The sequence below is a fragment of the Salvelinus namaycush genome, chromosome 32 (assembly GCF_016432855.1).
Source record: "Salvelinus namaycush isolate Seneca chromosome 32, SaNama_1.0, whole genome shotgun sequence".
NCBI lineage: Eukaryota > Metazoa > Chordata > Actinopteri > Salmoniformes > Salmonidae > Salvelinus > Salvelinus namaycush.
The window spans coordinates 6,852,756-6,867,534 of record NC_052338.1 but is presented as its reverse complement, the minus strand read 5'-3'; the positions used below and the strand labels follow the sequence as shown (position 1 = coordinate 6,867,534).

The 14,779-nt window shown below is 46.8% G+C and overlaps 1 protein-coding gene across 1 annotated transcript in view; it reads left to right on the top strand.

The window, feature by feature from the left end:
- Positions 1 to 14,779, top strand: part of LOC120026773 (microtubule-actin cross-linking factor 1-like) — a 144,532-nt gene that overhangs the window by 56,944 nt on the left and 72,809 nt on the right. Inside the window, exons 36-56 of the mRNA XM_038971490.1 lie at positions 323 to 1,477; positions 1,638 to 1,793; positions 1,881 to 2,096; positions 2,198 to 2,350; positions 2,512 to 2,784; positions 3,838 to 3,987; positions 4,269 to 4,502; positions 4,801 to 4,965; positions 5,237 to 5,578; positions 5,860 to 6,051; positions 6,397 to 6,570; positions 6,764 to 6,887; positions 8,690 to 8,889; positions 9,082 to 9,399; positions 9,755 to 9,921; positions 11,699 to 11,855; positions 12,092 to 12,260; positions 12,554 to 12,592; positions 13,197 to 13,438; positions 13,645 to 13,774; positions 14,473 to 14,672. Of these exons, the coding sequence (XP_038827418.1) occupies positions 323 to 1,477; positions 1,638 to 1,793; positions 1,881 to 2,096; positions 2,198 to 2,350; positions 2,512 to 2,784; positions 3,838 to 3,987; positions 4,269 to 4,502; positions 4,801 to 4,965; positions 5,237 to 5,578; positions 5,860 to 6,051; positions 6,397 to 6,570; positions 6,764 to 6,887; positions 8,690 to 8,889; positions 9,082 to 9,399; positions 9,755 to 9,921; positions 11,699 to 11,855; positions 12,092 to 12,260; positions 12,554 to 12,592; positions 13,197 to 13,438; positions 13,645 to 13,774; positions 14,473 to 14,672 (4,956 nt within the window). The remainder of the gene's footprint in view (positions 1 to 322; positions 1,478 to 1,637; positions 1,794 to 1,880; positions 2,097 to 2,197; positions 2,351 to 2,511; positions 2,785 to 3,837; positions 3,988 to 4,268; positions 4,503 to 4,800; positions 4,966 to 5,236; positions 5,579 to 5,859; positions 6,052 to 6,396; positions 6,571 to 6,763; positions 6,888 to 8,689; positions 8,890 to 9,081; positions 9,400 to 9,754; positions 9,922 to 11,698; positions 11,856 to 12,091; positions 12,261 to 12,553; positions 12,593 to 13,196; positions 13,439 to 13,644; positions 13,775 to 14,472; positions 14,673 to 14,779) is intronic.

The following is a 14,779-nucleotide window of genomic DNA, read 5'->3' as shown; positions in this document are numbered from 1 at the left end:
AGAGAAAGAGGAGAAAGTTCTACCAGACCAGGCTAGAGGAGAGAAAGAGGAGAAAGTTCTACCAGACCAGGCTAGAGGAGAGAAAGAGGAGAATGTTCTACCAGACCAGGCTAGAGGAGAGAAAGAGGAGAAAGTTCTACCAGACCAGGCTAGAGGAGAGAAAGAGGAGAAAGTTCTACCAGACCAGGCTAGAGGAGAGAAAGAGAAAGTTCTACCAGACCAGGCTAGAGGAGAGAAAGAGGAGAAAGTTCTACCAGACCAGGCTAGAGGAGAGAAAGAGGAGAAAGTTCTACCAGACCAGGCTAGAGGAGAGAAAGAGGAGAAAGTTCTACCAGACCAGGCTAGAGGAGAGAAAGAGGAGAAAGTTCTACCAGACCAGGCTAGAGGAGGAGAGAAAGTTCTACCAGACCAGGCTGGAGAAGGAGAAAAAGTTCTACCAGGCCAAGCTAAAGGAGATAAAGAGGAGAATGTTCTACCATCTCAAACAGACCAGCTTAAAGAGATGATGCCGGGAAAGAAAAATAAGAAGAACAAAAAATCTAAGATGCATAAAGTGGTAGAAAAAGTTGAACCTGCGACAGAGGAGAAGCCATCCATCCACAATAGAGCAGATTCTGAAGTGAAATCCACCCCGGCTGATCTAGAGAGCTCAGTCTCTGGGGAGGAGCAGAAGATTGAGAAGCAGCAAGACAATAAATCAGACGGTGATGTGACAACGGTGGCAAGTGGTGAGGAGCTGAACAAAATGGCTGCCTCTACCCAGAGTCTTAGTGGAGTTGACACCAATCAACAAAGATCAACCCACACCACTACACTGTACCAAATCAATGCACACCTTGAGGAGAAAACTAAGGAGGATATTTCTTTGAGGAGAGAAATTGACCCACATGGCAAGGAAATTGAACAATTTAGGATTGGTACACCTGAGAAGGATGTCCACCCAGACACCCATCGTGTTATTGACGTTGTGGATGCCTCTCCTGAAGCCCTTGTATCCATGTCAGGTGCCCACCTGGTCAAGGCCTCTGTGGCTCCAGGTACCCAGACTGCTAAGACCACAGAGGAAACTGATGCACATCTGGTGAAAGATACTGAGGAGGACCGGTGTCCGAGCAAACAAACTGATCTTCCTGGCAAGGACATTGAACAACTAAGAATTAGTACACCTGAGGAGGCATTTTTGGCACCTGCTACCCAGCCAGCTAAAACTACTGGCAAAGGGAAGAAAAAGAAAACGAAACAGCAGGAACAACAGCAGGAGCAGAAACTTGACAGTCCCACTGAAATTGAGTGTAAAGAGGAACAGTCCCTTGAGGAGTCCACAGAATCAGGACAGTCCTGGTCTGACGAGACCCCACAGTCTGATGCAAATGAGATTGTTGAGTCTGATACAACAGAGAGCTGGGAGGAGGAGGAGGATGGAGAAATCCAAGAATTGGAGATAAGGAAAGAGAAGAGCCCAGCTAAGATGGGAAAGGTAAGCAACTGATGCATTTAGTAGGTGAAAAGCAAATTGTCTCTACTTGATCATACATTATCTGTATTGTGTAACCCAGTAATAAGCTGTCAAATGTCAATTTTTTTATTGGAAAATTGCCATTCAGACTGATGCTTATCTGACATTCCCTTTCCATCAGTCCTCGTTGCTCCGCCAGGAATTCCTGGAACATGACCAGCAAATTGTGGCTCTGCTCTCTATGGTGAGACACATCGAGGTTCGCCTCAAGCAGCAGCAGCAACAGTCGATTGGTCGCAGCCTCATTGCCCTTGATGACATCATCAAACAGACAGAGGTAAGAGATGTAGTACCTGCAAATGTATGATCTATGATGTCACAATAGAAATCTTAGGTTTCAAAATTGACCAACCTTTTATCTTAGACCTTGGATCTAGAACTTCGGGATTTAGAATCCCAGGTCAAAAAGGAAGTGGATGCTGCTGGGCAGCTGCTGGAGCCCCGCCCACAGGAAGTACCACCTCAGCTACTATTGGCCTTGGAAAAGGATGGGCGAAGCTTAGCTCGAGGTTACGAAGCCGCCAGAGGGGTTTCAGAAAACATCCTGCAGGGGATGCGCGCACACAGAGAGGCACATAAGGTAATGGGACAGCGGATTGAAATATGAGATCTGTGTGTTTTTGGTGTTTAATCTACTATTGCACCCTTTGCTAATCAGTGCTGTTTGTTTCTCTTTCTCAGGAGGCAGTGACTGGGGAACAGAAGTCACTTGGAGGGCGAGTAGAGGATCTTCTCTTCTGGCTGAAGGAGACTGAGGCACAAATTACAGGAATGGATGGGCAAACCCAGGGCGAGACTCCTTCTCAGCGCACACAACAGCTCCAGCTATGCAAGGTTACCGCACTCACTCCACACTTCAAGTTTGATCTTGTTACCCTCTTCTTGTGCACTTTCAAGTGTGCAATTAACAACCTCGTTGGGATTCAGCCTACACGTTGCTTCATTTCCAGCTCGTCCTCAGATCATTATCTCTCCTTTCTATCGCCCTTCCTCAGGAGTTGCAGTCGTCTCTCTCGGCACGCTCCAATGACGTCAACGCGCTTGCCTTTGACATCCAGGTGTTCATCTCGGAGCGTGCTCAGGACCTGGCTCCAGAACAGAGCAGGCACCTCCTTGGGCAGCTACAACAGCTCCAGAGGGGCTTCCACCGAGCCGCTGGCCAAGCCCACGCCAAGACCGACGCCCTCGCCGCCCGGAGAGAGAGGGAGGAGGAGAGGCAGCGCAGACGCGAAGAAAAGGAAGAGGAAGAGGAGGAGAGAGAAAGGGAGAGACAGAGTGCAAGGGAGAGAGAGGTTGGCAAACCGCTGGCTATGTTGCGCAGTCCCATTTGGAGTTCTGGAATACATGTTTAACATACTCACAGATACATTTTCAATACATTCAATCATCAGTAATAACATACTTTACCATACAACGATTGCGGTCATGCTATCATTGTTTCAATTCTCCCTTTCTATCACTTTCTGTAACTGGGAAGTCCTTATACATATTATTAATCCTGTCCATCAAAGCAAATATGCCAACTTCAAAAATGATTCTTATTTCCCATATTTACAGACTCACCATCACAACCACCCCATATGTCAAAATGTATCACTTACATCAGATTAGCAAACAACCGCTGCTGCTGCGAAGGCTAAGACACCTTATAGGGACCGGTACTACTACTCCCACCACAAGCTTCTATGCCGAATGTGTGTTTGCTCCTCTGCATGTGTCCCTGTATAACACCTGTGTGAATTAACATGTCTGCCTTGCTCTTCCAGATTGCCACAGAAGGAAATACGCTTGTGCCACCACGGAAAAGGCTAGAGAGTTAATTTTTATAAATCAGAGAAGCCTTGCTGTGGCTTGAACGCTTTCCTTTTGTCCTCTTCTCCCCTGTTGTACGACACGGGGAGGAAGGAACAAAGGGCAAATGAGGACACCGTTTGTTTGATTGTCTTTGTGTATCGTCGTTGTTTTGGCTTGACTGACCTGTTGATGATGCTGTGTCTGTATCTGTCGATCTGTCTGTCTGGCTGTGTGAATTCTGGACACATCATGCTCAACGTCTGGCGAAGGGTGCACAAATCACATTCAAAGGGTTTAGAAACAGGCAAGCGTGCACTTAATGGAAGTGTGAATGGGTGTTGAAGAGAAGTGCAAAAAGATCTGCTTTTTGTGTGCTCCTGCTCAACTGAGTGGAAAACGACGATAGGGGTCTGATTCAACGTTGTGGACTGACCACTGTTCATTAGCACAACGGGCAATATTACTTTTCTCACACTTTTTTTTTTGCTTACATTTTTCTCTTTCTACCGTCATCCGTGGCTCTCCAGGTGGTGCAGCAGCAGAAAGCAGAGTGCTCACAAAAATTGGAAGGCCTTACAATGTGGTTGGCCGGAGCTGCTAGCGTGCTGGCCAATCAAAGAGCGGGAGCAGAGTCGGGTGACGTGAATGTGCTGCAGCAGAAACGGAGCGAGCTGAAGGTGAGAAACGCTCCATTTTTTTCACATCCATGTCTCATGAAAGGAGATAACTCCTGTGTTGTTTAGTTGCTCCCAGACTTCTAATGTAGCCAGGTTTTGACCTCGCTAGGTCTCTTCGAGGACCCACAGTTACAGGAGCGAGACTGCATTCAATCTGTCGGAGCGTCTTAACACTGTGCATGTATTCTCCTTTCTCTTCACATGCAATTTTGTACAGCCTGCTCCAGGGAACTATGCCACACTACCTGTAAACTCTATATCTGACCCTCTCTCTCCCCCAGGAAGTACAGAAGGACCTGCAGACCAGAGGCGAGGGCGTGGCGGAGACCATCCGCTCGGTGGAGGAGTTCCTGGCGGAGCACGGTGACAGCCTGAGTCCAGAGGACAGGGCCAACCTCCAGGGGGCACTCTCCCGTATGAAGGAGCAGTACAGTGCCCTGACGGACACGGCCTACTCCTCCCTGGCCCAGCTGGACACAGCCATCAGCACCACCGTCCAACAGAACACACAGAGGGTAAGCGTAAAGTAGGAGCGCTGCTGTCGAACACAGCACGTAGATTTTATTATTCTCATCTATAAGGAACCAAGGTCCAAGATGTGTATCTTTATGGATACTGTTTTGAGTACTGAAAAATTACTATGGAAATGGCTACAGTGTGGCAATTAACCCAGAGGAAAAGCTCTTTACTTTTCTGTGTCAGTTATGGTGAAGGGCCTATCTTTCCCTGACTGCACTTTCATTGGTAGAAATATACGCTCACCCCGATCTGTGCTGTTTGATCATGTTTCCCCTCTAATTTCTTCCCCTATAGGCGAAGGCAGTAGAGGAGCTGCAGGAGACGCGGTGTCAGATCGACTCGCTGCTAGAGGAGCTCTCCTCCCTGAACCAGCCTGGGAAAAGAAGAACTGGCATGACTGTTACTGACCACCCCTCCTCGCCAGAGGGAAGACTACAATCACACAGCGACATGCTCCAGGTCAGACATTCTCCTTGCTGTTTATTTACAAAAGGAACGTTTGTTCATGTTGTGGTATACAATTAAATGCACTATGAAACGTAATGCTTCAGAAAAGGGTTCTAAAACCGCCTTTTTAGGTGCTTGGCAGAGGTTATTGGATGACAGTCAACTTGTATCCCAATAGTCTTAAGGTGGCTTCCTCTCATCTCCTTTCCAAACTATGTGAGATGAACCCTACCTTTGGCTCTCTCTGACCCATTATGATCTTTGATCTTTGACCCCTCTACAGGCGGAGCTCCAGCAGCTCCAGGCCCAGCAGGCACAGCTGATGCAGGTGTCCCAGAACGCTCGCTCCCTCCTGGACCAGCCCGACTCGGCCGTGCCAGCCGAGGAGAAACGGCGTCTGCGGGACCAGCTAGACCAGCTCCAGACCCAACACCAGGAGAAGCTGCGGTCCTGCCAGGAGAGGCTGAGGCGCTCGGAGGCCCTTAAGGACGAGCTGGCCAAGTTCCTCCAGGAGAACGGAGGCCTGGGGACCTGGCTGGAACAGAGTGAGGGGGAGCTGTGTTCCCTGGGGGAAGGAGAGACGGACGCGCAGGGCCTGAAGGGGAGACTGGAAGAGCACAAGAAGGTACATGTTGTTTTTTGATTTTCCTAGACTAGTGTGAGTTAGAGAGAAAGCTACATTGCATAGCCATAGAAATATGGTTTACATGAGCAAGATGCAAGAATATAGGCTTACTGTAACAATAGATCAGGGTTTATATTGGCAGTTGGTAGCAATATTCACTCCTTCTGTCAGCTGTATACACACAGTCATGATACTAAAGACACTAAGTTTACCGTTTCAAACTTTGGAACTGAACACATTCTTGACTGTATCGAACTGATCTGGAAACTGTTGTCTTCCAGCTGGCGGAGGATGTGATCTGCCACAAGGCAGACCTGCGCTTCGTGTCCATCTCGGGTCAGAAGGTGCTGGACTCCTTCCAGGGGGCTCTGGAGAAGGTAGGAGGGTCTGACCCAGCCCTGGAGGAGACCAGGCAGCTGGTCACTGACAAGCTACAGGACGCCAACCACCGCTACACCGCGCTGCACACCAAGGTGGGTCTCATAAAGAGTAGGGGATTGTAGTCTTCATTACCACTGGGCTTGGTGTACCAATACATACTAGGAGCATATCCAAAATGGCAGGGATTGTGTTGAGACTCACTATATTCAGTTAAGGTCCCTATGAAATATAAGCCTTATTCATTATTTTACATTATTTTCATATAGCTACAATATCTAATAATTCATATTATAGCAATAACCATAATTGAGGCTGTGTGTAGAGATATTCAACATTGCTCTATGTTCATAGTAGAGATGGTGTCCTGTTCATCTTTTGTTGATCTATGCTTACCCCCCCCCCCCCCCCCCCCCCCCCCGTCCGTCTTCCTTCTCCAGTCGTCAGATCTGGGCGGGCGTCTGTCGGGTCTGTTGGAACGCTACCAGCAGTACCAGGACGAGGCTGTGTCGCTCCACACCTGGCTCAGCGCCCAGGAGCAGAACCAGAGTATAGCCGGACCCAGCGGAGAGACCGACACACAGACACTACAGAACACACTGCGGGCCGTACAGGTGAGAGAGAGCATAGAAATAGGTGGGGAATGATTTTATACAGTATATACATGTGACTGAACGAGGCGACATTATCAGCGTCTCAATCTTTGCGAAGAGAGGGTAGAACTCTGTTTTCCATTCCCTGCACCTCAACATTTCTCCTCCTTTTTCCCCTTTTCTGTTCTTTTTCTTCTCCATGTGTTCTGGTCAGCTGTTACAGGATGAGCTGGCGGAGCGGTCAGTCCAGTTGGAGAAGGTGAGGAGGGCAGGCAGAGAGCTGGCTAACACACAGGAGTCCCCCACTCTCAGAGCTGCCGAGATCATCAGCACTGCAGGTACACAAGCTCACAACTACACCACCGTTCAAAAGTTTGGGGTCACTTAGAAATGTCCTTGTTTTTGAAAGAAAAGCACATTTTTGGTCCATCAAAATAACATCAAATGTATCAGAAATACAGTGTAGACATTGTTAATGTTGTAAATTACTATTGTAGCTGGAAACTGCTTTTTTTATGGAATATCTACATAAGCGTATAGAGTCCCATTATCAGCAACCATCACTCCTGTGTTCCAATGACAAGTTGTGTTAGCTAATCCAAGTTTATCATTTTAAATCATTAGAAAACCCTTTTGCAATTATGTTAGCACAGCTGAAAACTGTTATGCTGATTAAAGAAGCAATTAAACTGGCCTCTTTAGACTAGTTGAGTATCTGGGGCATTAGCATTTGTGGTTTCGATTACAGGCTCAAAATGACCAAAAACAAATAACTTTCTTCTGAAACTCGTCAGTCTATTTCTTGTTCTGAGAAATGATGTCTATTCCATGCGAGAAATTGCCAAGAAACTGAAGATCTCGTACAACGCTGTGTACTACTCCCTTCACAGAACAGAGCAAACTGTCTCTAACCAGAATAGAAAGAGGAGTGGGATGCCCCAGTGCACAACTGAGCAAGAGGACAAGTACATTAGAGTGTCTAGTTTGAGAAACAGACGCCTCACAAGTCCTCACCTGGCAGCTTCATTAAATAGTACGCACAAAACACCAGTCTCAATGTCAACATTGAAGAGGCGATTCCGGGATGCTGGCCTTCTAGGCAGAATTGCAAAGAAAAAGCCAATGAAAAGAAAAGATTAAGATGGGCAAAAGAACACAGACACTGGACAGAGGAAGATTGGTAAAAAGTGTTATGGACAGACGAATCTAAGTTTGAGGTGTTCCGATCACAAAGAAGAACATTCGTGAGACGCAGAAAAAATGAAAAGATGCTGGAGGAGTGCTTGACGCCATCTGTCAAGCATGGTGGAGGCAATGTGATGGTCTGGATGTGCTTTGGTGGTGGTAAAGTGGGAGATTTGAACATGGTAAAAGGGATTTTGAAGAAGGAAGGCTATCACTCCATTTTGCAACGCCATGCCATACCCTGTGGACGGCACTTAACTGGAGCCAATTTCCATCCTACAACAGGACAATGACCCAAAGCACAGCTCCAAACCATGCAATAACTATTTAGCGAAGAAGCAGTCAGCTGGTATTCTGTCTATAATGGAGTGGCCAGCACAGTCACCAGATCTCAACCATATTGAGCTGTTGTGGGAGCAGCTTGACCGTATGGTACGTAAGAAGTGCCTATCAAGCCAATCCAACTTGTGGGAGGTGCTTCAGGAAGCATGGGGTGAAATCTCTTCAGATTAACTAGAATGCAAAAGGTCTGCAAGGCGGTAGTTGCTGCAAATGGAGGATTCTTTGACGAAAGCAAAGTTTGAAGGACACAATTATTATTTCAAATTAAAAATCATTATTTAAAACCTTGTCAACGTCTTGACTATATCTCCTATTCAGTTTGCAACTCATTTCATGTATGTTTTCATGGAAAACAAGGACATTTCTAAGTGACCCCAAACTTTTGAACGGTACTGTATATCTATTGCTCTGCCGTCCATAACCTGCTATAGTGTTATATCTTATTCATCCCTCCACATCCTCATAGATCATGCCGTGTATCTTCTTGTCTTACTAAACACCCCCATCTCTGTTGATGTCTTTTAAATCCATCCACCTAAACACATGAGTCTATATCGTGATGGAGAAAAGTAATCACCCTGGAATTCTCTCATCCTTCCTCTCTCTGAGCCAGATGGTCTGGAGAAGAGGTTCAGCTCGCTGTCTGAGTCCGTGTCCGAGCGGGCTGAGCAGCTCCAGACGTCCGTAGCCCAGTCGGTCAGTGTCCAAGAGGGGCTGAAGGGCCTGCTAGCCTGGCTGGATGGCCTACTGCTGACCCCCGGGCCCGTCCAACCCACCGCACAGGCTGTCCAGGATGCCCTCACACAGAATCAGGTACCATAGTAGAAATACAGGTCCACAATGGAACATGGAAAAGCCTGCAGCTGCTATAATCCTGTTTCAGATATATATATATTTTTTTTTTACCATACTTACATAGACTATTATCTAAAAAAAAGAATACACACTTCCACTTTGCAGTTGTGTTACATGAACTTCTTTTAACCCACTTCCCCTCTGTTCCAGAAACTACGCCAGGAGCTGTTATCCAGACAGGGCAGTGTGGAGGCCACCTGCGACTCTGTCTCCAAACTGCTCCAGAGCTCTGACGCCTCCACGGCCTCCGGGCTCCAGGGGTCACTAGAGAGCCTGACCCGGCACTACGCCGCGGCACAGGCCAAGCAGGCCGAGAGGGAGGCTGAGCTCCGGGGGCTCCTGCCCAAGCTGGAGAACTATGAGAGACTGAATACGGACTTGCAGGGTTTTACTCAGACCAGGCTGAGAGCTCTGAGCCCCGCAGGACAGCCTGACCGCAGTGTGGAGGACTACAGACAGACCATTGAGGTAAGATGGGTGGGATGGTAAAGATTGATTGCTTGATTTGATTTGACAGTTTAAAAAAAAAAGAAGACACAGTACATAATTAATTGACTTAAAAATATATATATTATTTCCATTGTGGTCCCTTAAAGTATTCCAGAACCATAGATATGAATGTAAACAGAGAGGTGGTAGGAGGATAGAGGTGCAGACCTGTATATATCAGTGTTACAGGCTATTGAGGTGAGAGGATGGTGATGATAAATAATAGTAAAGAACCATAGATATCTTTGAACAGAGAAGTGGAAGAAGGCAGAGGGATTTCGGGGAGGGTAGGCTACCTTCAGATAACACATCTGTGTCTACGTTACTACTACAGGAGGTGAGAGCGGAGCAGGAGCAGGAGGCAGGTCAACTGAAGTCATTCTGCCAGCTGGGGACAGACCTCAGCCAAGCCAAGGCCCTGACCAGCACACAGACCCTACTGGACAAAGTCAGAGAGGTGTCCGATGAGTTCGCCCGACTGGAATCCAACATCACTGAAAGGTAGGCAGCACTGCCTCAGAAAAACGCTGAGCCAAATCCAATACAACACCAAAGCAAAGCCCTGTGTATAAGCTTTGTAGTTCACTGTAGGTAAGCCCTGCCCTAGAATACACAAAGCAAAGACCCACTTGTCGAAATCGATTTAAAGGCTCTCTAGGTGCACGTATGCTTGTAGTGCAGCACCAATCCCACTAGGGGGAGATGGGTACAGCACAATAAGACAACACACTGTCACATTGCTGCCACCATTACAGTCTGAAATGTGACACTCATGGCATTTCTCTTCACGCTAATGCCATACAAATTCATCCACTGGTGTGGCAGGCAGCTTAGCGGTTAAGAGCATTGGGCATTTAACCAAGGTTGCTGGTTCGAATCCCATAGTCGACTAGGTGGAACAGCTGTCTGCCCTTGAGCAAGGCACTTAACCCTAATTGCTCCTGTAAGAGTGTCTGCTAAATGACAACAAAAAAAGACACTTCCTGTATGGCAGTTACCAGTTGCCATGTCGCCCTGGTTAGCCTAGCCACACTTGTGACATGCCACAAGGGAGTTGGGCCTCATAGAAATAGAATGACTGGCAATGCCCCTTCTAGTGTTTCTATTTCTACATCAGGCCTCTTATAAATACCATTGGACTGTCCATTCGTCTAGCAAAAGATCGCAAAAGCGCCCATATAGCGGCTTATACATTGTTGGAATCGGCTAAACTTTGAACATTGAGATATTAAATAAATGATAGAGGCAAAGCCTTGAATAGAGAGAGTTTGTAAAAAGCCAGAAGGCTTTGGAATGTGTTTGTTGGAGGAGAGGAGAGCGACGTGTTGATATAGGAAAGACAGATGGATATCTGTGGATTAGGTGAAGAAGGGGTTGAGGTCAGGAGGTGAGGGGTGAGGTCAGTTCCCCTTAAGGGAGTCATCAGGGTTGGTATCTGGTTACCTTCTTTCCTGTGGAGCCATAAACTGTAAGGAGGAGTGTCTTAAGGAGGATGCATATAAACTGTGATGTCTGAGATGTTTAGCGGTCTGATTTCAGCTGTACAGAACCTTTGGGGAATGATTCAACTTGGTTAAAGCTTCTATCGTGTCCGTGAGTCATTTACTCTGAGAAATAAGAACCTAACAATATATAGTGAGGGATTAGGCCTGTCTCTTAACGCTGTGGGTTGCCAACAATGGTGTGGGGGGTGGACAGTGTTAGCTGATGGCGCAGGAGTGAATGTGGTCAGCGGTTACTAAAATAAGCCTTGGTGGGCACAGTTCCGTGTCCATTTATCAGACATACAGAAGAGGCTCTCACTTACAGACTGTGAACAAAACATAAATAAAACACTTTCAATGACCCAGACTGTTATATCATGATTGTTTTGTCTGTGTGCACCGCAGTCAGTGCACTGTTTTGAAAGCAGCTGCGATTGGGGCAGAACAGGTACAAAGCAGGGGTCAAGGCCAAGGAGACTATAGCCTTGGGCGAATACGGTCGAGATACTGGTTTATCCTTGACTGCGTAACTCTCTCTTTTTGTGTCATGGAGCATGTGATTTTAATGTGATGGTTGTGTGTTTTATATGGACATGATAGTGGGATTGAATTCAAATGATCTCTCCCTCTTTCCATCTCTTACTCCTCTCTTCATCCCTCTTTTGTTTTTCATACGCTTTCTCAACGTCTACCCCCCCTCTATTTCTGTCCCTCTTTCTTTTTTTTCCCCAATCTTGTTTCTCTCGCCATCCCCTCATCTTCACTTGTCTCTATCCTTCTCCTTCCCGCTCCAGGTACAACGCCACCCAGAGTTGTGAGCAGCGGTTGGGCCATTTCCGCTCTCTCTCTGGCTCCCTCCTCAGGTGGCTCCGCACAACACAGGAGCAGCTGCCTCCCAAAGAGCCCAACCTCAGCACAGAGGCCCTGCAGAGGAGAGTGCAGCAGCTCAAGGTGTGTGTGTGTCCTTTTTTTTAAATTAGTACCTGGTTTAATCACACTCATGCAGCAAACAGAATCCTCAATCAATCACTGAAACATATTTCACTCATTCTAAGGTATTGCTAGATTCCGTAGTGATAAATACGTTCCAAAGCATGATAGTGATTCAGAACGACATGTCCATGTGAATATTCATTGAGGAATTATATACGGCCATTAATAACTTTCTGACATTTTTTTCTACTAAGGACTTACTGAGTGACTGGGAGGCCCAGGGGGTTCGGGTTCAGGAGCTGAACAAGACTGGATCAGAACTGGAGACCCTCATCATCAACATCACAGCCCCCCAGGCCAAGACAGGTAAGAGGAATGGGGAAAAAACTGCCTGTGTGCGTCCCCTGCTGCCTGCATGTCCAAGTTCATCCACGCTCTGTCTGTGAGGTGTGTATTGTGCGTGTTGAAGTCTATGCTATCAGCGTGCTATCAGTGTGTGCGTGAGGAAATGCTATCTTTTAAGTGCAAAACATGTCCATGCAAAACTGTCTGTGTGTACAGCGTGTGGCAACCCAGAGACTGATCGTGTTATATGCTTATCAGTGTTTGTGTTGGTCTGTACGCGAATGTGTGTTAGTGTTTGTTGCAATGTGTGTAGTTGTCTGAGTGTAGTGTGTGTGTCTCTCTCCCAGGTGTTCCCCAGATCAATGGTGCAGATAGCCCCAGCAGGGTTAATGGCATTCACACATGCAAAGGTGAGCTCACCCTCACTCCCTTATCCAAACCAATCGTCTCTGGCCTCCTTCCTCGTACGAGATGCTCTCCAGCGCTTACTACTGTGGACGTCACTGCTTGGCGTACAATCTGCTCGCTCGCTCCCAAAAATGCTTACCGTGTATCCATTTTCTGTCTGTCTTCTGTCTGTGAGCTTCTTACAGGATGTGTGCTACTGCAGTGTCTAACACCATTACAAATGTTTGTTGTCACTAATATTCGGTTGCTCGGGATAATAACGTCCACCAAAGTCCTTCAGTAGCTAGGTTTCCATCCAGCTGGCGACCAGGTTTTTATGCGAAATATTCAAAAATCTGCATAAAAACAATATGCATCATGTCACCAGAATAAGACCCTCGTTATTTATTGGAAAGGAGTATCAAGCTCCATCACGTTCACTTTCACCACCCTGTGAAGTTCATCACTTATTTCATCTGTAGTCTAATAAACTGCATGGTTTCCTGAGTGGTAGTGGGAGGACCACACAACATATCACCGAGTGACTCCATACCAATCACCAAAACACCATACCAATTAAATGTGATTGGGTTTGTTTTGATAGATTGTCGTCCTTCTTTCTCTCAGACCTGACAGAGATGCAGGTGGCGGTGGCGGAAGTGAACGGTCGTTACGAGGAGCTGGGAGGGGAACTGAAGAACAGACGGGGGCACCAGGAGGCTTCTCTGGAGCTCAGACAGAAGGCCAGCCAGGGTACCGAGGAGCTCAGCCGCTGGCTGGGAGACCGGGAGAACAGCCTGCACCTGGGCCAGACCACCACCTCCCCCTCCAAACCGGAGTTGGTACGCGCCCAGGCCCAGGAGAACAAGGTGAGTGTCTGGACTCGGGTCAAACCACAGTCAATATTGGGGTGTATTATGTCTCTGCTAGTTGGTCAACAATGCTACATTGGAAAATCATTTATCACCCCCTAGCTGACATAAACATTTTACACTCTATTGCTTCCATTCTAAATGCTTATCCTTGTCTTTTTGTAGCCAACATACTGATATGCTCTTCTTTCTCTATACTTTAGGCCTTACTGTCTGAGCTGGCAGAGCATTCTGGGAAGGTGAAGGAGCTGAAGAGCACCCTGGAGAAGCTGATAGCAGACAACCCAGACTCCCCAGAGGCAGACACCTGGAGACAACAAATGAAGGAGATCGGTGAGTGCTACTGGGATGGATGAGGGTCGGCCATTTTGAATAGTTGTGGGGTAAGGGACACTTTCTAACATAAGGAACCAGTAGGCCTGTATAATTTGCATGGCCATCTACCTAAGACTTTGCCCTGAATCAAATAATTAATAGAGCCAGCCATTTTGAATGGTAGATGAACATATGGTTCTGTACATTTCAGAGGATAATAAAGACCGGCTAATGTCGTAGTTATTTGAGATTTGCCTCAGCAAAGTATTTTATTTTTAATGTAGCGAATGAATGGGATGACTCCTTGTCAAAGCTATTAAAATCACCTTCAAATACTTGATGTCTTTACCCTGACCTGATTTATAGCCCTGTGGTTTTGAAGATAGGAGCTCTGCCGTGTTCCTTTCTCCACACATTTCACACAGGGCCTTATTTCAAAGCCATGTGGATCCAAGACTCACTCTCTCTGCTGGATACCCAGTGTATGAGTCATGAGGAAAGCGTACAGAGGCAGAATAAGAAAATAGTTTGTGGACATAAGCCAGTCAAAATAATAACTGGGTCTATAATCAAATTGTTTATTCAGTCGGGCTGAGTCACTCATGGAACCCATCAGTTTCACTGTTATGGTTCTCCACTATTTTGTTAGTCATTTTTGAATATAAGTAATAGTTGCTATGGTTTTTCACTCCAACGTTCACTTCCTATTTACTTAGACTCCCGCTGGGAAAAGGCCAATGAGACGGCAGTACAGAGACAGACGGAACTGGAGACCTGTGCTGATAGGCTGGGCAGCTTTGCCACAGCAGCCAGTCAGTTGGGTCCATGGCTCAGAGAGAAGGAGCTGATGATGAGTGTGCTGGGACCCCTGAGCATCGACCCCAACATGCTGAACACCCAGAAACAACAAGTACAGGTACATAGTTCAGGTCCTCTATGTTGAACACATGAAAAATAATGAAAAAGAATATCACAATAGATTGTCCACAACTTGCCAATTCTGTTCTTGAATCGGCATAAACG